Genomic DNA, 25,251 nt, shown 5'->3' with positions numbered 1-25,251 from the left:
CCCAAAGTCACCCGGCTGGCTGTTGGTGGAGAAGGAGTGAGGAATCTAACCCGGTTCTCCAGATTAGACTCCACTACTCTTAACCACTACACCATGCTGGTTCTCAAAGACAAGAGAGGTTCAGAGGTGGTTTGCCCTAGCCTGCCTCCGTGTCACCACCCTGCCATTATTCGGTGGTCTCCCATCCATCCAGGTTCTAACCAGGGCTGACCCTGCTTAGCTTCTAAGATCTGACAAGATCAGGATAGCCTGAGTGTCTGAATGTATAGGATAGCAATTAAATCTCATTGGAATGTAAGCAAAGCCTAACACAGTGGTTCTCAGCCCGGGGGCTGGGACCCCTTTGGGGGTCGTAGGACCCTTTCACAGGGGTCGCGGCAGGGCAAGCAGCTTGGCCGGGGAGGGGGGCACCATCCACACAACAGCCTTGCAGGGTAGATCGAGACAGGGAGTTCATCTGTCTGGAGCAGCAGAAAAGAGCGAGATCGGCATGGTGGGACAAGAGGCAGAACTGAACTGAGAAACCCCAGGGGAAAAAACAATTTATATGCAATCATGAACAATGGATCTTCACGCCATTGGTCCATTTCGGTTTAATTTCTGTGAAAGAACCCTTGCATAATTTTATGGTTGTGGGTCACCACAACCTGAGGAACTGTATTAAAGGGTCACGGCATTAGGAAGGTTGAGAACCACTGGCCTAACACCTTCTTCACAGCCACAAACCAAGACCCTACCATCATGGGGATAACTAAGACCAAAAGAACCTGGGTTCAATCTCCTGTCCAGCAATCCGGTTTGACTCCTAGTATCTCTCCTCTGAGAAGAGCCTCTTGTGGCGCAGAGTGGTAAGGCAGCTGTCTAAAAGCTTTGCCCATGAGGCTGGGAGTTCAATCCCAGCAGCCGGCTCGAGGTTGACTCAGCCTTCCCTCCTTCTGAGGTCGGTAAAATGGGTACCCAGCTTGCTGGGGGGTAAACGGTAATGACTGGGGAAGGCACTGGCAACCCACCCCGTATTGAGTCTGCCAAGAAAACGCTGGAGGGCGTCACCCCAAGGGTCAGACATGACTCGGTGCTTGCACAGGGGATACCTTTTACCTTTTTTATCTCTCCTCTACGCCTGCCCAAGTGGCAACGGGCTCCTATGTGTATCACAGCCACTGACTCGTGAATTTCCAAGATTGGCTCCAAGGCAATGGGTCTGCTGACCCTGCACCCTCTCCGTCTGCAGGACCTGCAAGAGGGAAAGCTTTGCCGTGTTCTGAACCTGAGTTCAGGGAACACTCCAGCTCTCCCAGGTCCTGACAGCTCCACACTATGTTGGCATCAAATTAAGGACAGTTACTCCAGCAGAGGATTAGAAGCACAGGGAGAGGCCCTCCGGACTGCCCGCCAATCAAAGGTGACCGGAGTGCACAAGGGCCCTTGTGCCTTTGTCAGAGGCAGCCTCGTGGTTATGGAACGAGCTCTCCAGAGAACTGCACCTCCCCCACCTTCACTTTCAGGGACAGTTTTATTTAGGGTTGAATTGATTAGAGTGGTTTTTTTTATTGCCTGGCAATCCAAGCTGAGGTTTAAATCATAGCCTATATGCCTGCGATGCTCCCTTCTGCCACCTCAAGGTCATCCTTCCTCCTTTCTGCCCTCCCACCCTCTGGGTGGGAGCTCCTTAGCCCTTGGAGCTGAGGAAGGCCGGACACCAGCTGAGTACTAGAGGCTCCCCCCTCTTCTCCCCTGGAACGGTGCTCTGCCTCCTTCCTCCCTGACCTGCCTGTGAAAACTGCCTTTAATTTCCCCATCTGGTCTTCCTCCTACCTCCGCTGTCCTTGTGGAGCAAAGCGGCCACCCCTCCCCATTTCCCCCATAGCCCCTAGATGTGGGTGTAGTCCAGCCTCGCCTACTTCCCCAGTCCACAAGGAGCCTGTTCCCTGGGGCCTTTCCTCCCCCCCCCCCTGCCCAGATGGCCATGGACCACGTATCTTGGCTCCGGAGCCTTGGGGTAGGGGGCTGAGTCTGGCCATGGGCTCACATCTGGATGGTAACTTTTGTTTTACTTACGCTACAAGCCACCTTGAGATCTGCAAGGTAGAAAGGCATCGAAGAAACGTTTTAAAGCAGGGGTGGCCAACCTGTGATTCTCCAGATATCCACAGGCGAAAAATCCCACGAGCCCCTGCCAGCATGTTCTGGTAGGGGCTCATGGGAATTGTAGTCCATGAATATCTGGAGATCCACGGTTTGGACACCCCTGCTTTAAAGAAACAAGCAAAATAAAAATGCACGCATTCATGGGTTACTGGGTGCACAGCCAGCTCGGTGTAGTGGTTAAGAGCAGCAGTTTCTAGTCTGGTGAGCCAGTTTGATTCCCCGCTCCTCCTCCACATGCAGCCAGCTGGGTGACCTTGGGCTCGCCTTGGCACTGATAAAACTGTTCTGACTGAGCAGGAATATCAGGGCTCTCTCAGCCTCACCCACCTCACAGGGTGTCTGTTGTGGGGAGAGGAAAGGGAAGGTGACTGGAAGCCGCTTTGAGACTCCTGCGGGTAGAGAAAAGCGGCATATAAGAACCAATTCTTCTTCTTCAGTAATATCAGGGCTCTCTCAGCCTCTCCCACCTCACAGGGTGTCTGTTGTGGGGAGAGGAAAGGGAAGGCAGCTATAAGCCGCTTTGAGACTCCTGCGGGTAGAGAAAAGCGGCATATAAGAACCAATTCTTCTTCTTCAGTAATATCAGGGCTCTCTCAGCCTCACCCACCTCACAGGGTGTCTGTTGTGGGGAGAGGAAAGGGAAGGTGACTGGAAGCCGCTTTGAGACTCCTGCGGGTAGAGAAAAGCGACATATAAGAACCAATTCTTCTTCTTCAGTAATATCAGGGCTCTCTCAGCCTCACCCACCTCACAGGGTGTCTGTTGTGGGGAGAGGAAAGGGAAGGTGACTGGAAGCCGCTTTGAGACTCCTGCGGGTAGAGAAAAGCAGCATATAAGAACCAATTCTTCTTCTTCAGTAATATCAGGGCTCTCTCAGCCTCACCCACCTCACAGGGTGTCTGTTGTGGGGAGAGGAAAGGGAAGGCGATTGTAAGCTGCTTGGAGACTCCTTCGGGTAGAGAAAAGCAGCATATAAGTACCAACTTTTCTTATTCAGTAATATCAGGGCTCTCTCAGCCTCACCTTCCTCACAGGGTGTCTGTTGTGGGGAGAGGAAAGGGAAGGTGATTGTAAGCTGCTTGGAGACTCCTTCGGGTAGAGAAAAGCGGCCTATAAGAACCAACTCTTCTTCTTCTTCTTGAATGGGATATTCCCACTTTCCAGAGACTCCCCCCCCCCGACTATTGGGGAGAGTGTAGCACACAAACTGGGGGTGGAAGTAGGACTGTGTGGGAATTGCCGTTCCTCCTTTCCTTTGGCAAAAGGAAATATCATTCCATCAAGGGAACTCCATGTCTGGATATGTGCAATTTTCTATATTCCCTTTTTTCTCTCTCCCAAGACCAGTACCTTTTTCTCTCCCAAGACCGGGGGCGGGGAGAGAGATTAAAGAAGAACTGGATTTTTGTACCCCGCTTTTCTCTACCCGAAGGATTCTCAGAGCAGCTGACAATCATCTTCCTTTCCTTTCCCCACCACAGACGCCCTGTGAGGGAGGTGGGGCTGAGAGTGCTCTGAGAACTGGGGCTGGGCCAAAATCACCCAACTTGCTCCATGTGGAGGAGGAGCAGGGAATCAAGCATGAGTACCAGCCCCTGCTCTGAACCACGAGACCAAGCTGGCTCTCCCATTAAAGTACAGGAAGATGCTGCTTGCCTACCACTGTGTGCCACAGAGACGATCCCGTGTTTGGCATTAGGCTGTGGACAGGAAACGGTGACAGATCCGGACAGATGACTGCCAGTGGGAGAGCAGTGCTTTAACCGCAGAGAGCAGAAGGGGTGAAACGCTATAGCTCACCAGGGGAAAGGATGCCGGAGATCCTTGGGAACTGTAAACCCAGCGGGGCTGACTGGAGTCTCTCTCCAGATGGAGCTTGCTGGAACAGCTCTGGGAAACAGAGAGGGGAGTGAGTGCCTCACTAGCACTCAGGCGAACCACGGAGCTGGGGTGAACAGAAGGAAAGGGGACAGAAGGTCAAGGAGGTCAAGGGTCCTGCCCTGGAAATAGGCATCAGGCTTGCTCATGCGTCCTCAAGGGTCCCCGCTGAAAGCTCTCTCAGATTTGCAGGGCTTGGGGAGGAGGTACTCTGTGCAGATTCCATTCAAACAGTCCAGGCTTTTGTCAAGAGCAGGGGTAGTCAAACTGCGGCCCTCCAGATGTCTGTGGACTACAATTCCCATGAGCCCCTGCCAGAGAACGCTGGCAGGGGCTCATGGGAATTGTAGTCCATGGACATCTGGAGGGCCGCAGTTTGACTACCCCTGGTCAAGAGGTTTGCAAGGCGGGGAAGTTTCTGTGCTGCCAGATGGGAGCCAGTAGCACCTCTGAGACCCACAAGGCTGTTGACTCTCTCGGAAATGCTGTTCTCTAAGGTGCCCCTGGGCTCCATCCTGACTGCTCTACTGCGGGCTGATCTGGCTACCCACTGAAAGTGTACTGCCACAGCTTCCACGCCATCAAAGGAAACACAGAAGTCCCTCTGGGAGGTTTAAAAGCCAAGACTTTATAACAATCTCCCTTGGGGGGGGGGGAGCATTCCTCATTATTCCTCTGAAGTCAGTACAAAGAATGTGTCCACGCCCACCCAAAAAAATTAAAAAAAAAACATTGGGAAGCGAGTCCCTTGGAAACCAATCAATGGTTCTAGAATTTTTCAAGAAGAAGAAGAAGAGCTAGTTCTTATAAAGGGGCTTACAATCACCTTCCCTTTCCTCTCCCCACAACAGACACCCTGTGAGGTGGGTGAGGCTGAGAGGGCCCTGATATTACTGAAGAAGAAGAAGAAGAAGAAGAAGAAGAAGGAGAAGGAGAAGGAGAAGGAGAAGGAGAAGGAGAAGGAGAAGGAGAAGAAGAAGAAGAAGAAGAAGAAGAAGAAGAAGAAGAGTTGGTTCTTATATGCCGCTTTTTCAGTCAATGAATTGGTTTCTGATTTGAACAACCAGAACAGAGATAGAGGAAGAGAATGAGAGAATACACCGATGTAAATTTAGTCCTAGTTTGCTTGTTCTTGCAAGCTCCAGTGCTACTCAACACTGGTGATGGGAAGATCTGACATTCCTCAGTAGGCCAAATTGCTTGTTTTGCCTAAGCACATTATCTGAGAGAGCATTTGATAACCATCTTCAAGTACTTAAAAGGCTGCCATATAGAAGCAGAGTTGCTCACTCTTGCCCCAGGGGGACAGACCAGAACCAATGGGATGAAATGAATTCAAAAGAAATTCCATCTAAACATCCGGAAGAAGTTCCTGACAGTTAGAGCAGTTTCTCAGTGGAACGGGCTTCCTCGGGAGGTGGTGGGTTCTCCATCTTTGAAAATTTTTAAACAGAGGCTAGATAGCCATCTGACAGAAAGGCTGGTTCTGTGAAGGCTTAAGTGGTGTCAGGCTACAGTAGATGAGCGATAGGGATGTGAGTGTCCTGCACAGTGCAGGGGGTTGGACTAGATGACCCATGAGGTCCCTTCTAACTCTATTATTCTATGATTCTATGATTCTACACACAACTGCTTTGGTTCCTCCTACAAGAGGGAGCTTCACCATGCAGCTAGTCAGTCACATTAAGTGGTCATGAATGCAACAGACTCTTGGCCTTTTTACAGAGATCCAGGTATTCCAAGATAAAGGTTGTTATCTTGATTCTATCTCGCTCCGTCATGCAGCCAGACACCCAAAGCCTGCAAATTTGCTATGAAAACTACATGAAAAAATGTAACTAATTTCAAAAACCGGTTCCATAACTGTTGAGGGGCAGTTCTTGCCTTTGCCCAAGGAACACATGGTTTTAAAAAGTGTGCACTTGTCCCTTTTCCTAATGTGCACCTGGACAGCTATGCTTAGAGACTGTGCAGCCCTGCAATAGCACACTGTAAAATCTTTCCAACTAGAAAGAAAAGGGCGTTTTTTAAAAAGCTGCTTCCCTGCCCTGGAATATTCCTAACACTGTTATGTAATTATGCCTCCAAAAAGACACCGAAAGGAGAAACCTGCAATTCGTACTCCGTGCTCTGAAAGCAAGTGGGACTTTGATCCAATTCTAGTTGCATGTAATTGGCAGTCGGGCTACGGGGGTGAGAGTCTCCACCCTGATTTTAAAAGACCAGTGGAAAAGGAGCCTTAGGAAGCTGCTATTTTGAGAAGAACAGCTGGGAAGCCAGGGGAATGAGCAGGGGGCTGCCAGCCTCCAGGTGGGACGCAATACAGAGGGAACTCTCCGGAGAGAAAACAGCAACACAGAAACTGTGCTGAGAGGACAGATTCAGGCATGGTCATCAGAGGCACCGTATATTATCGGAAACGTGGACTCCACAATCCTTATCCATTTGTGAAACAGCCTGCCTGCTGAGGAGCTCTGTCCCGGCCTTGCTAACAAGATGGCCAGCCCCTGCTGTGAGCTGCAGCCCAAAGCCACCTTAAGCTGCCTGGCCAGTGGCCGGGGGAAGAGACCCTTTCTTAGGAATGGGCTTTGAAGCTAGTAAACAATAATGCAGAAATGACGTCCCGTGAAAAGCAAAGACTGAAGTCCACAACTGCAATGAAGCACTTTGAAAATATGATGCTGTTTAGATATCAATTCATGTTTGGCTCTGCATACTTTAAAGCAGGGGTAGTCAACCTGTGGTCCTCCAGATGTCCATGGACTACAATTCCCATGAGCCCCTGCCAGCATTTGCTGGCAGGGGCTCATGGGAATTGTTGTCCATGGACATCTGGAGGACCACAGGTTGACTACCCCTGCTTTAAAGCACAGCACTGAAGTGCTACCTTCATAGAATCACAGAGTGGAAAGGAAACTCCAGGGTCATCTAGTCCAACCCCCTGCACAATGCAGGACACTCACAACTACCTGCCCACCCACAGCAATCCCAATTTCATGGCCAAGTGATCCCCACCCCCCAAAAGCTCCAGAATCCAGCCTAGCTTTGAGGAAATTCACCTTCCATCCCACAGTGGCGATCAGCAATTCTCTGGGTATTCAATCCACGGTTGTCTCTGTGGATAGACAGACATCCCGGGTAATTCAGCCTGTTTCAAATTTCTTTTTCAATGAGTCAGGTAGACATCGTGCTGCTTCTGATGATTCAAGCCTTGCCCAAGAGTTAAATGACCAAATGCTTACAATTTATTTGGCTCTCCTTCGTCTAACTGAATAACAGATTAGAAAGAGACAGTGCATTTGTGTACTTCAGCCTTCTCTTTTCATGAGACTTCAGTTTTGTATAACTGATTATTGTGGAGTTAGTGTTTCTGATAATACAGAGTACCTGAGAGCCAGTTTGGTGTAGTGGTTAGGAGTGTAGACTTCTAATCTGGCATGCCGAGTTCGATTCTTCACTCCGCCACATGCAGCCAGCTGGGTGACCTTGGGCTCGCCACAGCACTGATAAAGCTGTTCTGACCGAGCAGTGATATCAGCGCTCTCTCAGCCTCACCCACCCCACACGGTGTCTGTTGTGGGGAGAGGAATGGGAAGGCGACTGTAAGCTGCTTTGAGCCTCCTTCAGGTAGGGAAAAGCGGCATATAAGAACCAACTCTTCTTCTTCTTCTTCTTCTTCTTCTTCTTCTTCTTTAACTTTCAGGTAGGGCCTGGCAATATCCCAGACTTACAGCTGATCAAGTCCAAACCCCGAACCCTCCCTAGAAGCTGAAGTGACCAAGCTGTGGCTATTGTACGTCATGAGAATCCAAGAGTCACTGGAAAAGACAGCAGGAAGAGAGGAAGAGCCAACATCAGATGGAAGCAACCACCCTCAGTGTGCAAGACCCAAGCAAACGGATTAATACTAGGACTTCTGAAGGACATTCATTTGGAAGGTTGCCATAAGTTGGAAGCAGTTTGACTGCACTTAACACACACGTACACAACATGAATCTGCCTGTAGTGCTTTTGTAAAAATGGCTAGTTTCCAGAGTGCCACAAACAAATTTCTCTCTTGCATAGCCAAGAATTGCCTGGAAGCAACTTGATGACACTCAACACAAGGAAATGCTAAAGAACTGGCAAGAAAATGTTTCCTACGATCCAAATCATGTAGAAGAGGAGGCCTTGGGGGGAGGGGGTTGCATTAAAAACATTTAAGAGCTGGAAACATATTCTTAGAATTGGAAGGGGCCATACAGGCCATCTAGTCCAACCACCCCCTGCTCAATGCAGGATCAGCCTAAAGCATCCGGGATAAGTATCCATCCAACTGCTGCTTGAAGACCACCAGTGAGGGGGAGCTCCCCACCTCCTTAGGCAGCCCATTCCATTGCTGAACTCCTCTGTCAACATTCTTTTCCTGTTATCTAGCTGATATTATTCTCCACGTAGTTTAAACCCATTACTACGGGTCTCATCCTCTGCTGCCAACAGGAACTGCTCCCTGCCCAACTTCAATCAGCAACTTCTCACATACCTCAAGAGGTCCATCATGCCCGCTCTCAACCTTCTCTTCTCCAGGCTGATCACTCCCAAGTCCCTCAGCCTTTCCTCACAGGGCTTGGTCCCCAGGCCCTGGATCATCCTTGTCACTCTCCTCTGAACCCTCTCCGTTTTGTCCACATCCGTTTTGAAGTGAGGCCTCCAGAACTGCACAAAGGACCAGATCACGTCTGACCAATGCGGTATACAGTGGGACTTTTTCTGAACTTAACAGGCCTGCTGCAGAGATCTATAGCCAGCTTACCAGTTGTCTCTCCCTGAGAGAACATGCCTGTCTTGTAATCCCTTTTTCCCCAAAAAGAAGCGTATTGCAGTGTCTCCCTTTTTTACAGAGCAAAGATTCAAATTTGGGAGTAGGGCGGTATAAGAGATCCAGTCATGTGATAAAATTTTGACAGAATTCTAATAAAGTATATAATGTCCAGAGGGGGAGGGGGGCTACAACATCACTGAGGGGCCATGACAGAAGCCATGGCCGCAAAATCTACGTAGCAGGTATAACACCAGTCATTTTGGGGCAGAAACAACATTCCTAGCATTGCTCAGAAAAGAAAGTTATGAAGCAGTACGAATTAGGCCACAGGTAAATGACCGGTCAGTCTCACTGGGGGGAAAAAGTTGCTTGTTTATATTGGCATTTGACCATTTTTCCTAACTACCAACTGCTTTGATTTCATCTCACAGGTCATGTCCTGAAGAGCATACATGACTCAACTCTGCTTTCAAGGGCAAAGGTGTCTATTAGGTTAGGGGCAGGAAAAGGTTCCACCCTGTTTTCTCCCCTGTGCTGAAGTATGTGTATGTGGGGGGGGGGTCGGGGGGGGGTAACCTGAAAGGAATTTAACTGTCAACTGCCAACAGACAACTAAGGGAGCTGAATTTTGGTGGGAGATCCCTTCTGGGCTTGGTAGGGATTCCAGAAAGGGTGGTAGTGATTAAATGCTGTTCCTCAATAAAACAAGGTAAATTGTAAAACAAGAACATATGAGAAGCCATGTTGGATCACTCTAATGGATCATCCAATCCAACATTCAGAGTCACACATTGGCCAAAACCCAGGTGCCACCAGGAGGTCCACCAACAGGGGCAAAACTCCAGAAGGCCTCCCACTGTTGCCTCCCAAGCACCAAGAATACAAAACATCACTGCCCCAGATATAAGACAAAAAGAGAAGCCATGTTGGATCAGGCCAGTGGCCCATCCAGTCCAACACTCTGTGTCACTCGGTGGCCACAACCTAGGTGCCATCAAAAGGTCTACCAGTGGAACCAGAATTCCAGAAGTCCTCTCACTTTTGCCCGCCAAGCACCAGGAATACCGAGCATCCCTGCCCCAGACATAAGAACATAAGAGAAGCCATGTTGGATCAAGCCAATGGGCCACCCCGTTCAACACTCTGCATCACACAGTGGCCACAACCCAGGCCCCATCAAGAGATCCATCAGTGGGACCAGAATTCTAGGAGCTCTCTCTGACTGTTGCCCCCTCCCACACCCAATAACCAAGAATACAAAGCATCACTGCCCCAGACATAAGAGAAACCATGTTGGATAGGCAATGTCTCATCCAGCCCCAACCCTCTGTATCACAGAGTTTAAACCCCATTACTACGGAAAGGATCCCTACAGATTAAAGGCCTGTGTCAGGGGTGGCCAAACTGGGGCTCTCCAAACGTCCATGGACTACAATTACCATGACCCCCTCCCAGCTGGCAGGGGCTTATGGTAATTGTAGTGTACAGACTCTGGAGAGGCACAGTTTGACCACCCCCGGGCTGTGTTATATGGTGCAGAGAGGCAGGCGCCGGGAAGCCAAAAAAAAAGATATGTCCAGAAACATTTGCCAGCAAGCGTTTCCCAAAGCTTTGGTCTTCTTCCGTTCTGTAAACCAGTTTAGAACAAACAAACAATAGCCAAACAGTCTCATTTTCAAGGGATTACTCAACAGCAGGTTGACCTTACAAAGTGCTTGCGTGGGGTTTTTTTTTGTTTGTTTGTTTGGCAGTTCCAGTTTTCTCTTGGAATTACTGCATGCATTAAAACTACCTAGTAACTTCATGCCAAAAAAAGAGGAGGTGGGGAAGATGGGGGCATATGACAATTCGTTAAAAAGGAGACAAGTGCTGGCTTGGTTTGAACAGAGTAACCAAGAAGAGGATAAAAGGACGCCAGGACGCAAAGCCTTAATATGCAGAATTGTTCCTGTCATATACTCCCGAACGCCAGCCGTGCATGAGGGCCTGCTTTCTTGTATTTTTGCGAGCAGTACCCAAGAACCTGAAAGCACACTGGTTCCCTTTGTTTTTAAATTAACGGCAATGACTTGCACGTGGCCCCCCTGGACAGCCCCCTTAAAAGAAAATGAACTATGTGGAAAATTCGCCCTGAAAGTATTCTCGTTTCCTTAACTCCTGCCAGTACCGGCCCACCCACAATTCAAGAGGATGTCGATAAACGCGAGGGAAATTAATGGGGAATGAAGCCCGTAATCCTGCAGGCCCAGCAACCAAATCTTTACGTCCCCCGGACTGGAAATCTGCATTGTGCACATCAGTCTTGAGGGTATCTGGACAATTCTTCAGCAGGGGTGTGTGCCGGAGGTTGGGTGGTGAATGCTGCAACCACTTGGCCTCTCCTTATCTGTGGGAGGGGGTGTTTTGAAGACAGCTGCCTTGGCCTTTGGAGGCTTAGCAACAGCCATTACGGTTCCCAGGACCTTCCTTGAGACTGGGGAATAAGGCTGCCAACTCAGGTTGGAAACTCATGGAGATTTGGGGATATAGCCTGGGGAGGACAGGGATCTTGGTGGGGTGCAAGGCCATACAGCCCATCCTCCAAAGCAGCCATTTTCTCAGGGGGAAATGATCTCTCAAGTCTGGAGACGAGCTGCAATTCCAAGGGATCCCTGGGTCTCACCTGGAGGCTACATCAATAGGTGGTGAGGTGGAGGGATGGAGGGAGGGATGGAGGGATGGATGGAGGGATGGAGGGAGGGATGGAGGGCTGGAGGGAGGGAGGGGATGGGGGTGGATGGAGTGGATGGAGGGATGGAGGGAGGGAGGGATGAATGGAGGAGGGAGGGAGGGATGGAGGATGGGAGGGGGGAGGGAGGGGAGGGGGAGGGAGGGAGGGGAGGGGATGGGAGGAGGGAGGGGAGGGGGGATGGATGGATGGAGGATGGATGGAGGGAGGGGAGGGAGGGAGGGAGGGAGAGGAGGGAGGGATGGAGGGAGGGAGGGATGGCGGGAGGGATGCGGAGGGAGGGAGGAGGGAGGAAGGAAGGAGGAAGGAAGGAAGGAAGGGAGGGATGGATGGATGGATGGATGGATGGATGGAGGGAGGGAGGGAGGGAGGGAGGGATGGATGGATGGATGGATGGATGGAGGGAGGGAGGGAGGGAGGGAGGGAGGGAGGGATGGAGGGAGGGATGGAGGGAGGGAGGGATGGAGGGAGGGATGGAGGGATGGATGGAGGGGAGAGAGAGAGAGAGAGAGAGAGAGAGAGAGAGAGATGAGAGAGAGAGAGAGAGAGAGGCAGGTGGGGGTAGGGTTTGCCAGATCCAGGCTGAGAAACCCCTGGAGATTTGGAGATGTAGCCTGGGGAAGGCAGGGACCTCATCAGGGCATAATGCTATGGAGCCCTCCCTCCAAAGCTTCCGCTTTCTCCAGGGGGACTGATCTCTGGAGTCTGGAGATGAGCTGTCATTCCAGAGGATCCCCAGGGTCTCACCTGGAGGCTGGCATCCCTAGTTGGGAAACTCCTGGAGATTTGGAGATGGAGCCTGTGGTGTACAGGGACCCAGTGGGGTATAATGCCAGACGGTCCATCCTCCAAAGCATCCGTTTTCTCCAGGGGAACTGATCTGTGTAGTCTGGAAGTGAGCTGCAATTCAAAAAGATCCCCAGATCCAACCCTAAAAGCCACCGATATCAAGATTAAATCCAAGAAAGAGATTCAAAAAGATCCCGACACCGCTACACCCACCACCCCCACGGCCACCTTCCGCCTGAGCTCCCGCCTACGGATCTTTTGGCGGCTTACTCACGTAGATCTCGCCGTGATCGAAACGCTTTTGGAGATTATTGATAAAGGACTCCTCCGCGAGGGGCTCCAGAAGCACCATGTCTCCAACGCCGATCATGTTGTCCAGCAGAGACGTCTTCACCTCCATTTTCGCCATCTCCCTCTCCTGCAGAAAGCAGGAAAGGAAGATTAACTTTTTAACGCACGCTCGGGTTGCCTAGACACAAGAACGAAGTGCTTCAGATGACATTTCTAACACACACCACAGCCAGGAGGAAGGGCGGGGGGGGGAGAAACGTTTAGGGAAAAGATTATTCACAGCAGGCAGCGTAATCAAAGATACGGGCACAGAAGCACCGAAAGCACTCCGGAGTCAAGAGCCTTCAAGGTCAGAAAACACCAGATTCCGCTGTCTGCTCTGACTCTAGGGCAGCTATGAATAAGAAATAATACAGCTCAGGAAAGGGGCAGGCGCCCGACGGAGAAGAAGAACGCAGGTTTCCTACATCTGTAAATGGTTTTGTCCCCTCGCACGGCTGGGCCGTCACAAACAAAGCGGGTAGCTGGCATAAGCGATTCCTGCAAGGTGGGCAAGGCTGTATTTTTTAAGAGCTCCGAAGCAAAGCGATGCTTCCCTTGAGGAACGCTGGAAGACATTACGGCTTCTCTTATCTTTGATTAAACCGGCAGGCGATTGACCGACCCTCCGCAGCTCCTCTGGCCTCAAAAGCCGGCTCTGCTGGAATTGACACACACTTCGGTATTATTATTACTACTACTACTATGCATTTGACCGGTTGTCAGTTTCTGGCATTTCAAGATGTAGCCAAATTGCGGGGAATTACTGATGTATCTTTGCAGGGTTATGATTATTAGTTGTATTAGCCATTAAATCACAGCCGACGTCTGGCAACCCTGTAGGGTTTTCAAGGCCTCAGAGAATCACAGAATCACAGAGTTGGAAGGGGCCATACAGGCCATCTAGTCCAACCCCCTGCTCAACGCAGGATCAGCCCTAAGCATCCTAAAGCATCCAAGAAAAGTGTGTATCCAGCCTTTGCTTGAAGACTGCCAGTGAGGGGGAGCTCACCACCTCCTTAGGCAGCCTATTCCACTGCTGAACTACTCTGACTGTGAAACATTTTTTCCTGATATCTAGCCTATATCGTTGTACTTGTAGTTTAAACCCATTACTGCATGTCCTTTCCTCTGCAGCCAATGGGAACAGAGGTTCAGAGGTGGCTTGTCATTGCCTGCCTCGGCCCGGGGCTTCCCTGGTGGCATCCCTTCCTCATCCTGACTAGGGCTCAGCCCCTTTAGCTTCCGAGCTCAGTCTCCGGGCTCCCCTAACCCTCCACCTACCCGAGTAATCAGAAGCACAGGAGACCTAAAGAGGAAAAGCTGGCCTGCCTGACATACGCAAAGCAGGACAATGGCCGTATTCCACATCTCAGGGGTGTCTAGACAGAAGCATTCCTTTCCAGTCAGATTATTTGCACAGAGGTGCAATTAGCATGACAAGGTGCACCAGCGGAATGAAATTGCTTCACACTAAGTCAATATGCCCCCGGGGGTTCTACTCTGAAGGAGCTATAAGGGAGCCCGGAGGAAAATAGATAGGCACAGATATTCGGAGCCCAGACAGCCAAAAATGTGTGCATGATGTCAGATGCCAGGTCTGCAGGCATGATTCCAAAGCTCCCCTGCCCCCGAATAAAGTTCTGCCAGAACAGACTGTCTGCACAGGGGGCTGGATTGCTAGATTCTGACCACGTGGTCCTGGAAGAAGAAGAGATGGGCTTTTATACCCCACTGTTCACTACCCAAGGTGGCTCACAAACACCCTTCCCTTCCTCTCCCCACAACAGATGCCAAGGTCACCCAGCTGGCTGCATGTACAGGAGGAAACTATAAAGCTGGAAGGGTGATCTGGCCCAATCCCGTGCAGAATGCAGGAGATTCACCACTACCTGCCCCTCCACAGTGACCCCAAATCCATGCCCAGACAATGCCCATTAAACCAGGTTCTAATCTGGTTCTCCAGATTAGAGGCCACTGCTCCTCACCATCCCACCCACCCACCCTGCTTAGCCTCTCAGATTTGATGGGACTGCCCTTCACTACAGGAAAGCCAAATCATTGCAAGAGATGGGCTGCCTTCTTTCAAAGCTCTTAGCTAAAGGCATTCTTTGATGCATTCTTTGAGCAGTTGGGATGCAAGAGGCCCTTTTCAATATGCATGTTACGCAATTGGCCTGTTGAATCCCAGATCAGGTTTAAGGTGTTGGTTTTAGCTTTTAAGGCCTTATGAGGCCTGGGACCTGCATGCCTGAGGGATCTTTCCCCCCTCCCCCCCCCCCCCCACCCCCCCCCGCATTGAAGAGCTCTTCACTCTGCAAATTCCAACATGTTAGTTGTCCCCAGCCCCAGATAAGTGTGCCTGGCCTTAACTGGAGCCAGGGCTTTTTCAGCTCTGGCTCCAGCCTGGTGGGATAAGATGGCAACTAGGCTTGTGCACCAGGAGCCGATCCGGCCCGATCCGGCTTCCATGCCCATTAAAGTCAATGGTACCATTGAATTTAATGGGAATTCCGTCATTTCCACCTTTTCCCGGGGCTTTGGGTTTCAGTTACAGCCTCCAAACTTTCAGGGTAACTCCGGGAGGCTCTCCTCTGACCCCCCTCTGAATTCACAACAATTGGACCATGGGGTCCACTTCCAGGGATCCGAAAGAGGGTGCCCCCATCCGCTCCACTCTTATCCAATTCTTTTATTCTGATTATTTCACACAAAGTCCCGACGCGTTTCACCTTACGGCTTTTTTCAAGGGACAATGGTTTTTATATTTAAGGACCAACTTCTTCATTAAGGAATCTCTTGATAGAGTATAAGGTCATGCTCACAATAGCTAAACTTAGCTTGTGGCGCTTCATAAGAGGTCTGCCATGAGACCTTGCATTAATTACAAATGCAGCCATTTCATCTCAGAATTAGAGACACGGCCACGTCTTGCTTGGAGGGAGCTGAACATGAAACGTGTTACTAATTCTTGCAATTACAGCTCCATCATGCTCAGAAGAATCATAGAATCATTGAATCATAGAGTTGGAAGGAGCCATACAGGCCATCTAGTCCAACCCCCTGCTCAACGCAGGATCAGACCTAAGCATCCTAAAGGTAATGGGTAAGGTGAAAGGGGGGGAAGGGCTATCACTGGCCACAGAGCATGCCGTCTTATGGTGTCCCTGCAGGACTCTCTAGACAAGAGAGGTTCAGAGGTGGTTTTCCATGGCCTGCCACTGTGGAGTGACCCTGGACTTCCTCGGCAGTCTCCCCTCCAAGCACTAACGAGGACCAACCCTGCATAGCCCCTGAGATCAAACTAACCTGGGCCACCCCAGTCAGGGCACTTAGTGGTACAAAGAGTTGAAATAAATAGGAGAAGAATGGGGAGAGACAAGGAGAATGGCGAAGGGAAGGTTTAAACCACCCCCCAGTTTCAAGGAGACCCACACCGGTCTCCGAGCACCTGCCGCATCCAGAGCAGCTTTGCAAACCAGATAAAAATCCACTACCGTCTGCAGGTTTATCAGCTCCACGGAACGGATTTCAACTATCAGCTTCTCCAATCCGGAACAGACTTGCAGTGGCAAGGCTGGCCAAAATTTATTTCAGCTGGATAAATATTAGTCAGCTTAGGCAACTAGAACCTGAAAGAGTTCTTGGCATCCTTCCCAACAATGGGAATCTAAATTTCTCCAAGAGTATCTTACTTCAACGACACTGTTTTTTTAAAAGCATGCATGGGAGGAGTATGGGCAGCCATTGTGTGATGGTGTCCACAACCTTTTCAAAATTCCAGATGTGCCTGCAGGCTCAACAAGGTGAGGGATCCAGTCTCGGAACAAGGCACTTAAAAACAGGCATGGGTTCTGCAGGAGGAAGGCTCGCCAACATTTCAGAATGATCCAAGACATCAACAAGTGTACAGACAGAGCCCATCTGTGGCAGCCGTGACACAGTGTCTCTTCAAGAAGCTGTTCTCACTTTGCGAGAACAAAAGAAGGCTAGAGAACATTTTGGACCCACAAACCTTCTGTTGCCATTCTTGATTTCCACAGCTACTTCTAAGGGGAAATCCCGATCAAGGATAACGCGCAGTCGCCAAATCCTTTTCCTGAATATATATTGAAAGAATCGGCACATCACATTTAGGGGAGAAAAACACTATCCCCTTTTTTTTTTGTCCTCATTTTCTTTTCTTTTTTTTTTGGGGGGGGGGGGGGCTACAGTGGTATTTAGGACCTGTTGACTCTCAAATCCTTAAGCACAACCAACTTAACCCCTAGGAACCAGTCAACCAGTATTTTCTAGAAAAAAGCATGCAGATTAACATTTGCTGCCAGAAAAGGAATTCAGTCTCAGTTGGGCAAATCTTGACGGTTAGGTATGAAAGGAGTGGACATTCAGGCCATGCCTTGTTGACCATGCTCTGATTTGGATAGCCTAGTTAGGGCTGATCCTTGGAATCTAGGCAGAGCTGATCCCAGCTACTATTTGGATGGGATATCCTCCAAGGAACGCTAGGGGTCATGACATGGAGGCAAGCAAACCACCTCCAAACATCCCTTGACAACGTACCATGCAACCTCAGATCTTCTGGATACACTACACACACCACATACATACACTATACACACCTGAGCCTTTGGGGAGGGCGGTATATAAATCTAAATAAATAAAATAAAATAAATAAAAGATAAATAAACAGTTGACCGTCAAGGGCAGGGGTAGTCAAACTGAGGCCCTCCAGATGTCCATGGACTACAATGCCATGTAGTGGAATTCCATGTAGTGTGGACTACAATTCCATTGTAGTCCATGGACATTTGGAGGGCCGCAGTTTGACTAAGACGCTAAAGGCCACAGTCTTCCCCTCAAGGAAGTGTCTCTTTGTTAAGCGCCATCAAGTTGCTTCCAACTTACGGTGACCGAATGTCCTCCAAAAAGCCCAAACGGGTCTTGCAAACTGAAGGCCGTATCCTCCTTGACTGAGTCAATCCATCCCATGTATGGAGGAGTATACACACCCCACACACACACAAAACTATGTCCAATCCTTCGCTTTCTGCCTGCGGTTCCTATGCAAATTGTAAAAAGCGAAGCTAGCTGTGTTGTTTGTTATAGTTTTTACCTGCACAGGTCTTAACACTGTCTTGGTCATACAACAACAGGCTGGTCAAATGCAACAACAGGCTGTCAATGAGTATGAATTAATCAAGGAAAAATGGATTTCTGGTCTGCGCAAGGCCACGGGGGTTACGCTTTTGATTAGAACTACATGTGTGCAAAACATTGCTTGCTACAGCCCCACCACCTCAGATGTTCTGGAAACTTACAATGACCTTATCACAAACTGATGTATAGCACAGCTATTGTCTCACAAGTCACAAGTCCTCCAAGTCCATATTTCCCTGCTCACCTGCCCACCTGAGTGCCATCCTCTTTGCCCGGGGTGGCAGCCATTTCCCGCTCCTGCCAACAGAGGGCTTGCTTGTTTAAACAACAACTGACATATTGTTATGGCGTTATAACATAATAGTAGTCTAGCAGGTTCTCTGAATCCCCAGCTTTCTTGGTATGGGTTTTGTTATTAAGTTAAGACTCCAACCCTGCCCATTATGGGATATGCATTCAGCTCAATAAAAGGTGCCAGGGACATCAACAATAACAACAACAAACAAAGCATGAAAGTTGTGAATTCAGTGTAGTTGAAAAAAATTATAACGCTATAATGCTATGTCAATCGCTCTTTTTATAAAAAAAAAACGAACACAAAAAGCCCTCCTGATGACATAGGATGACTACTGCACAGCCAGGGGCATGGATAATTAGGGGGAAAGTGTCATGTGGAAGCTTCATTGCCACAGGGAAATCCCACAAGCCCGGCCCCATGAAGAAAGCACCCTTGAAAGATTGTCGCAGGTTTCTGGTCTGTTCCTAGTGTTGGATATTGTAACTCTGCATGCAAAAGAATCTGGGAGGGAAAAGATTAAGAGAATTCTCTCTCTCTCTCTCTCTCTCTCTCTCTCTCTCTCTCTCTCTCTCTCTCTCTCTCTCTCTCTCTCTCAGGTATATTTAGTAGTTTCTCCCAATTCTCAGATGGTGAGCCTCTTTGGCTTGCCTTCTGTTTCATCTAATATAGGACCCGCTCCTCTCTCTTATGTAAGCTTGGAACTGTAGCAAGTTAACCTTATTGAAGTCACTCTGTTCATAATAAGTTAAAATGTTCCTACATGAATATGTTGTATAAGATGTGCTTTTATTTTTGTAAGAAAAATTTCTTTCTCTGGTTATCACTGGAGTCAGGTCATCTTTGTAATTTGTTTGAACACCATTTTCTTTTAATTGTGAAATGTGGAAGATTGAGGATACTTTGTAAAACATCTTAAACCCAATACCTAGATCCAGTAGCATTACAAGACCAACCGTTTGCATGTCGTCACAAAAGTTACTAGCTCACAAAACTGTAGAAGTCCCCGAAGAATGATTGTGTGTAAAGAGTAAGGCTTAAAAACAAAGAGCATCTTCACCTAGCTGATACAGAGAGGGCTGCTTCATCACATTCCCCCCCCCCCCTTTCCCTGTTCATTTCCCACAGCCAGAAAACACAAACAGGACTGTGTTTTGCACGTCCAATCCCAAAAAGACCACGGACACTTAAGGGGACATTTTATTTTAAACTTAGGCAAAGTTGCTTTGTGGTCCTGGAGCAATGCAGACCGTGTCATTTTAAAAAAAATTTGGAACAGAAAATGGAGAGGGGGAGAGCAGGTACAAGGGCAGGCATAACGTTACAGGGGCTGTTACACATTTCTCCCTCCACACAGGCTTGCCCCTGGTTGCTCCCTGATGTGAAGCGTCAGGATACTAGGTGGCAAATCCAGTTCTGGCAATTTCCCTCATCTTGAGGCAAATCTAGTCAAAACTCAAGCCAGCCCCTGGCCACCCTCGGGTTGCTGACGACGTGATGTGGAAGCAGCATTAAAACCCACCAGCAACCAGAGGCTGTCCAGGGGAAGATTCCTTGTGCGGAATCAGTCCCCAGAATTAAGCCTTGTTGGTCTTAAAGGTGTCACTGAACTCAAACTTTATTCAAATGCCGTCATGAGTTTTTGATTTAAAATTTCTGTAGCACACACACTCTTTTTCATACATTCTAAATGCTTTTTTAAAAAGTTCAGCATCTCGGCGGAAATTCATTAGCGTGCGGCCTGGACTTTTAAAAGGCATTCAAAGTCATCAAAAATCCTAAGGGCATTTGTGGGTTTTTTTAGGTCTGGAGCCATGCATTTCAGTTTTTACTGTTCTACAATTACAAGCTACCTCCCATATAAATGCATCACGGCTATGGAATTTCACATGTGGAAGTAGCCAAACCATTAAACTTTTTATCCCAGCTCTGCTACATAAAGAGGTGGCTCTACTAACAAATGCAAACTGCAAAGGCTGTTGCAACTTGGAAACCACATATCTAAAGGACCTTCGCCTTGCGTTTGTCCCTGTGTGAAAACTACGGTCATCAGGCATCCGTCTATTTGAGATCCCACTACTGGGGATACCCTGGAATTAGAACTCATCTTCAGATTCAAGAGATCAGTTCCTTAAAGCAGGGGTAGTCAAACTGCGGCCCTCCAGATGTCCATGGACTACAATTCCCAGGAGCCCTTGCCAGCATTCGCTGGCAGGGGCTCCTGGGAATTGTAGTCCATGGGACATCTGGAGGGCCGCAGTTTGACTACCCCTGCCCTAAAGAAAATGGCTGCTTTGGAGGGTGGTCTCTATAAACATTATACTCCATTGAGGTCCCAAATCCCACCCACTCCCAGCTTCACCCCCAAAGTCTTCAGGTATTTCCCAACCCAGAACTGTTTAGGGTGGCCCATTTGGCCCTTCTGCCAGATGGAGTATAAACTGGGGAGTAAAAGGAAAGAGATTTGGGGTTTGCTATCATATCGTTTTAAATTGAAAATGTTTTTGGCTATTTTGGTAAGCTATCTTGAACCCGAAGGAAAAGAGCAATATAATAAATGTAGTTTGATATAGTGGTTAGGAGCGCAGACTTCTAATCTGGCGAGCCAGGTTTGATTCCCCGCTCCCCCACATGCAGCCAGCTGGGTGACCTTGGGCTCGCCACAGCACTGATAGAGCTGTTCTGACCGAGCAGGAATATCAGGGCTCCCTCAGCCTCACCCACCTCACAGGGTGTTTGTTGTGGGGAGAGGGAAAGGGAAGGCAACTGTAAGCCGCTTTGAGACTCCTTTGGGTAGAGAAAGGCAGCATATAAGAACCAACTCTTCTTCTTCTGTAATCTCAGGGCTCTCTCAGCCTCACCTCCCTCACAGGGTATCTGTTGTGGGGAGAGGAAAGGGAAGGCGACTGTAAGCCGCTTTGAGACTCCTTCGGGTAGAGAAAGGCAGCATATAAGAACCAACTCTTCTTCTTCAGTAATATCAGGACTCTCTCAGCCTCACCTCCCCTCACAGGGTATCTGTTGTGGGGAGAGGAAAGGGAAGGCGACTGTAAGCCGCTTTGAGACTCCTTCGGGTAGAGAAAGGCAGCATATAAGAACCAACTCTTCTTCTTCAGTAATATCAGGACTCTCTCAGCCTCACCTCCCTCACAGGGTATCTGTTGTGGGGAGAGGAAAGGGAAGGCGACTGTAAGCCGCTTTGAGACTCCTTCGGGTAGAGAAAGGCAGCATATAAGAACCAACTCTTCTTCTTCAGTAATATCAGGACTCTCTCAGCCTCACCTCCCTCACAGGGTATCTGTTGTGGGGAGAGGAAAGGGAAGGCGACTGTAAGCCGCTTTGAGACTCCTTCGGGTAGAGAAAGGCAGCATATAAGAACCAACTCTTCTTCTTTAATAAATACACTTATCAGATGGGATGCCACACAGTATTCTTTATGGGCCCAGTTGCATGCAGTCCGGACTGAAGTCACGGACACCTTTAGACACGACACCTCTCTGGCTTTGCTTTCTCCCTTACCTGATGTAAAATGCATAAAAGATCAAGCACCCTGAGAGGCGGAAAAGAAAAGCAAGCGAACACGAGTGAAAAAGAGGGCAGAGATGCAGAATATCCCCCTGCGGGCAAACTATTTGCTATGACATCTCCAAACAAAACTCGGCTTTTTAAAAATAAACCAGCTGAAATATTACATAGGCTTACTTTGAAACAGTGCCAGAATATACTGCACAAGGTGTTCCACCTGACTAACAGGTTTCGGAAGGAAAACTCTAGTTTTAAAAAAAGCTTTTGTTTTGGGACATTTTGGGGACAGCCGTTCCCAACCTTTCTGAGCCTGTTCGCAACTTTGGCATTCTGACACCAGGTAGTGGGAGGGGCCACAAAATGGTTGCTGCAGGAGGCGGAGCCAGCCAATCACAAAATGGCTTGTCTTCAGTAACGCAGCAGTGACCCTTGGCAAATGCCACCAAAGCAACATCCTAAAAAAACCTGCAAACCCAATCTAATCTTCAATAGCCAATGAGAAGCCCTGCTGGGCAAGAAGCCCACTTGATCCTTTGTACCAGGGGTAGTCAAACTGCGGGCCCTCCAGATGTCCATGGACTACAATTCCAGGAGCCCCCCTGCCAGCGAATGCTGGCAGGGGGCTCCTGGGAATTGTAGTCCATGGACATCTGGAGGGCCGCAGTTTGACTACCCCTGCTTTGTACCTTCTAAAACATTGGTGGGTGTCAGAAAAGATCTCAAGGCAGGCACAATGACACCTACAGACACCATGCTGGGGGCCCCTCTCTTCGGCCTTGCCCCGAAGAAATTAAGACCTGCATGTTAATTGGACATGTATGCCAACTAGAGAAGGAACAATTTTGTGCAGCATAGCTATGCAAGTGGAGGGTTTCTCAAGGAAGTGGAGGCAAACCTAATAATGCGTGAAATGAGAAGTAGAGATAACAGAAGGACCCATGAGCTCTGCTAAATAATTTTGCTTGTAATTCCAGAGGGTGTCATGCGGAAGAAGCTCACGGCACGCTGCACACTGCAACAGTAATGAAAACGTTTAGTAAAATGGCAAAATTAGCGTTATTTCTGCAAAACAGTGATCAATTCTGGTTTTTAGAGGAAAGAGGAAGAAATTATTATGACAGCAGGGGACAAATTTAGAATGAGAAGCCATTTAAAATAGCTCATAAGCACATAGCAAATGTTTTAAAATGCAAAATCAGAAGAACAAAACTTGAAAATCAATGTATTTTGGAATTTGAATGCCATTAAAAAAAAATTAATTCTCTTTTTTATTGAGAAATATATAACAATACTACTTGTATTGTGAGATGCATAAAAGATTTCTTTTTAGAATCTGATATATTAAAAATTACAAGGCCATAGTTAATATGTAGAAGTGATGAAATATGTAGTAGAATATATGTAGCTATGATGAAAATGAACAATATAGTGGGGAACTAAAGTTATAATGTTTAGAAGTTAAAATGTCTGAAGTAAAGGCTGTTGTAAAGATTATGCCGAGGAAGCTATAGAGGGGAGAGGGAGAGATGGTAGGTAGGTGGGTGGGTGGGTAGGTAGGTAGGTAGATGATTGAGGGTGGGCAAGGGAGGGAGGGGGGACAGACAGAGTGTGACCAGTCCTTCTACATACTCTGCAATGCATAATAACTTTTGAGGAATATTTGTTATATAAATCCCCTTTTCTTTCTGTATCCCTTTCATATTTCTCTGTTTTCTTTTAAAAAAATTAATTTAGAATGTTGATAAAAACTTTGGGGGGCGCTGAGGAAGTTCTCAGAGGTCAGGAACAGTCTCCATAGCTTCTGCTTTTCTCATTTTCAAAAGCCTTATCCTTCAGTGGCAGCAAAACCTTTGCTCCGATACTTATCTGTGGAACATTTGTAATAGCTGTTTCCATGAGATGTTACACATATGCCTATGGGAAAACATTAGCTATGCAAATGTTGCTCTGGTTTCCAAAGAGGTGTTCTTATGGGAGCGCCCATTAAGCAGTACAGGGGATATTATGCACGAAGATTTGGGCTTGTCTTGCTTAAAGGTATGCAGTAAAGTTTTTATTTATTTATGCATATATTCATAGCCTCTTGTGGCGCAGAGTGGTAAGGCAGCCGCCTGAAAGCTTTGCTCATGAGGTTGGGAGTTCAATCCCAGCAGCCGGCTCAAGGTTGACTCAGCCTTTCATCCTTCCGAGGGTCGGTAAAATGAGTACCCAGCTTGCTGGGGGGGTAAACGGTAATGACTGGGGAAGGCACTGGCAAACCACCCCGTATTGAGTCTGCCAAGAAAACGCTAGAGGGCGTCACCCCAAGGGTCAGGACATGACTCGGTGCTCGCACAGGGGATACCTTTACCTTTTTATATTCATAGCTCAGCCCCTCTTGAGCCCGTCATCTGGGGTGGCTTACGATTAAACTCAAGAAAAATTTCAGTAGCAGACATTTCTAGAAAAGTACTTCTTTAGAGCAAGTGGGGAGTCCATTGTGTTGTTATTACAATCAGATCTCTGGACCAGCCTTTTTCAACCTTTTGGCAGTGAAGGAGCCCCTGAAATAAATTTTCGAGCTTTGAGGACCTCCGGAAGTGATGTCACTGGAAGTGACATCGCTACCCACACCCTTTGCCCTCCTTTCTCTCCCCCTGACCTTTACTACTACTACTACTACGAGAGCTCTGCCTCACGTTGGCTTGAAATAATGGCAGGAGCTAGGGAGACAGTCTAGTACCCCAACACAACCAACTTTCCCCACTTTGATATTTTACTCCCACGGCCTAACCACTGAGCCCTCTGGGTGGAGGCAACCAGTTCCCTAGCTTTTGGCCAAGTCCATTAAGGTAGAAGAAGAAGAAGAAGAGTTAGTTCTTGTATGCTGCTTTTTCTCTACCCGAAGGAGGCTCAAAGCGGCTTACAGTCGCCTTCCCATTCCTCTCCCCACAACAGACACTCTGTGAGGTGGGTGAGGCTGAGAGAGCCCTGATATTCCTGCTTGGTCAGAACAGTTTTATCAGTGCCGTAGTGAGCCCAAGGTCACCCAGCTGGTTGCATGTGGGGGAGCGCAGAATCGAACCTGGCATGCCAGATTACAAGTCCGCACTCCTAACCACTACACCAAACTGGCTCTGGTAGGAGGGGAAAGGCCATGGATCCCGCTCTAGAGCTCCCAGGAACCCCTGCTTGGAAATCCCTGTCTAGACATTCTCCAAACCTTTGCTGCAACCTTTCCTGGCATCTACCCGGTATTTCAGAACAGGGCTGGGGCCATTTAATTTTTTTTTTAACACAGATGTATCTTTAAATGGTCTTAAAACTGAAATGTTCTCTTTGGACCTTCGTTTACAAGAGGGAGGGGGAATTTTCATAAGTCTCTCCAAACAGATTCAAGCGGGTTGCCCCGTTAGTCTGAGAACAGAATGTATTCCTAAGGTGTTAATTTTACTTATAGTGTCAATACACTCAGCTATACATTGTGCAAGATGCACCGGTGTACACGAGGAGTCAAGAACTCTGCGGACGGCCTCCCCCTCCACCCAGGACCTGGAAAGGCTGCAGGCAGCTGTTAGGGAACTCACCAGCCAGGGCAGCTCTCACACAGCAGGGATC

General features: G+C 48.5%; 1 protein-coding gene across 3 annotated transcripts in view; it reads right to left on the bottom strand.

The window, feature by feature from the left end:
- Window positions 1–25,251, bottom strand: part of MYO1B (myosin IB) — a 197,594-nt gene that overhangs the window by 147,295 nt on the left and 25,048 nt on the right. For all 3 annotated transcript variants that reach the window (XM_077319495.1, XM_077319496.1, XM_077319497.1), the window contains exon 2: window positions 12,619–12,762. In XM_077319495.1, coding sequence (XP_077175610.1) covers window positions 12,619–12,753 — 135 coding nt within the window. In that variant the 5' untranslated portion in view covers window positions 12,754–12,762. The remainder of the gene's footprint in view (window positions 1–12,618; window positions 12,763–25,251) is intronic.

Source organism: Paroedura picta, chromosome 2 (assembly GCF_049243985.1).
Source record: "Paroedura picta isolate Pp20150507F chromosome 2, Ppicta_v3.0, whole genome shotgun sequence".
In the NCBI taxonomy this organism is placed as follows: Eukaryota; Metazoa; Chordata; class Lepidosauria; order Squamata; family Gekkonidae; genus Paroedura; species Paroedura picta.
The sequence above is the reverse complement of the archived record's forward strand: the minus strand, read 5'-3'. Positions and strand labels throughout refer to the sequence as shown.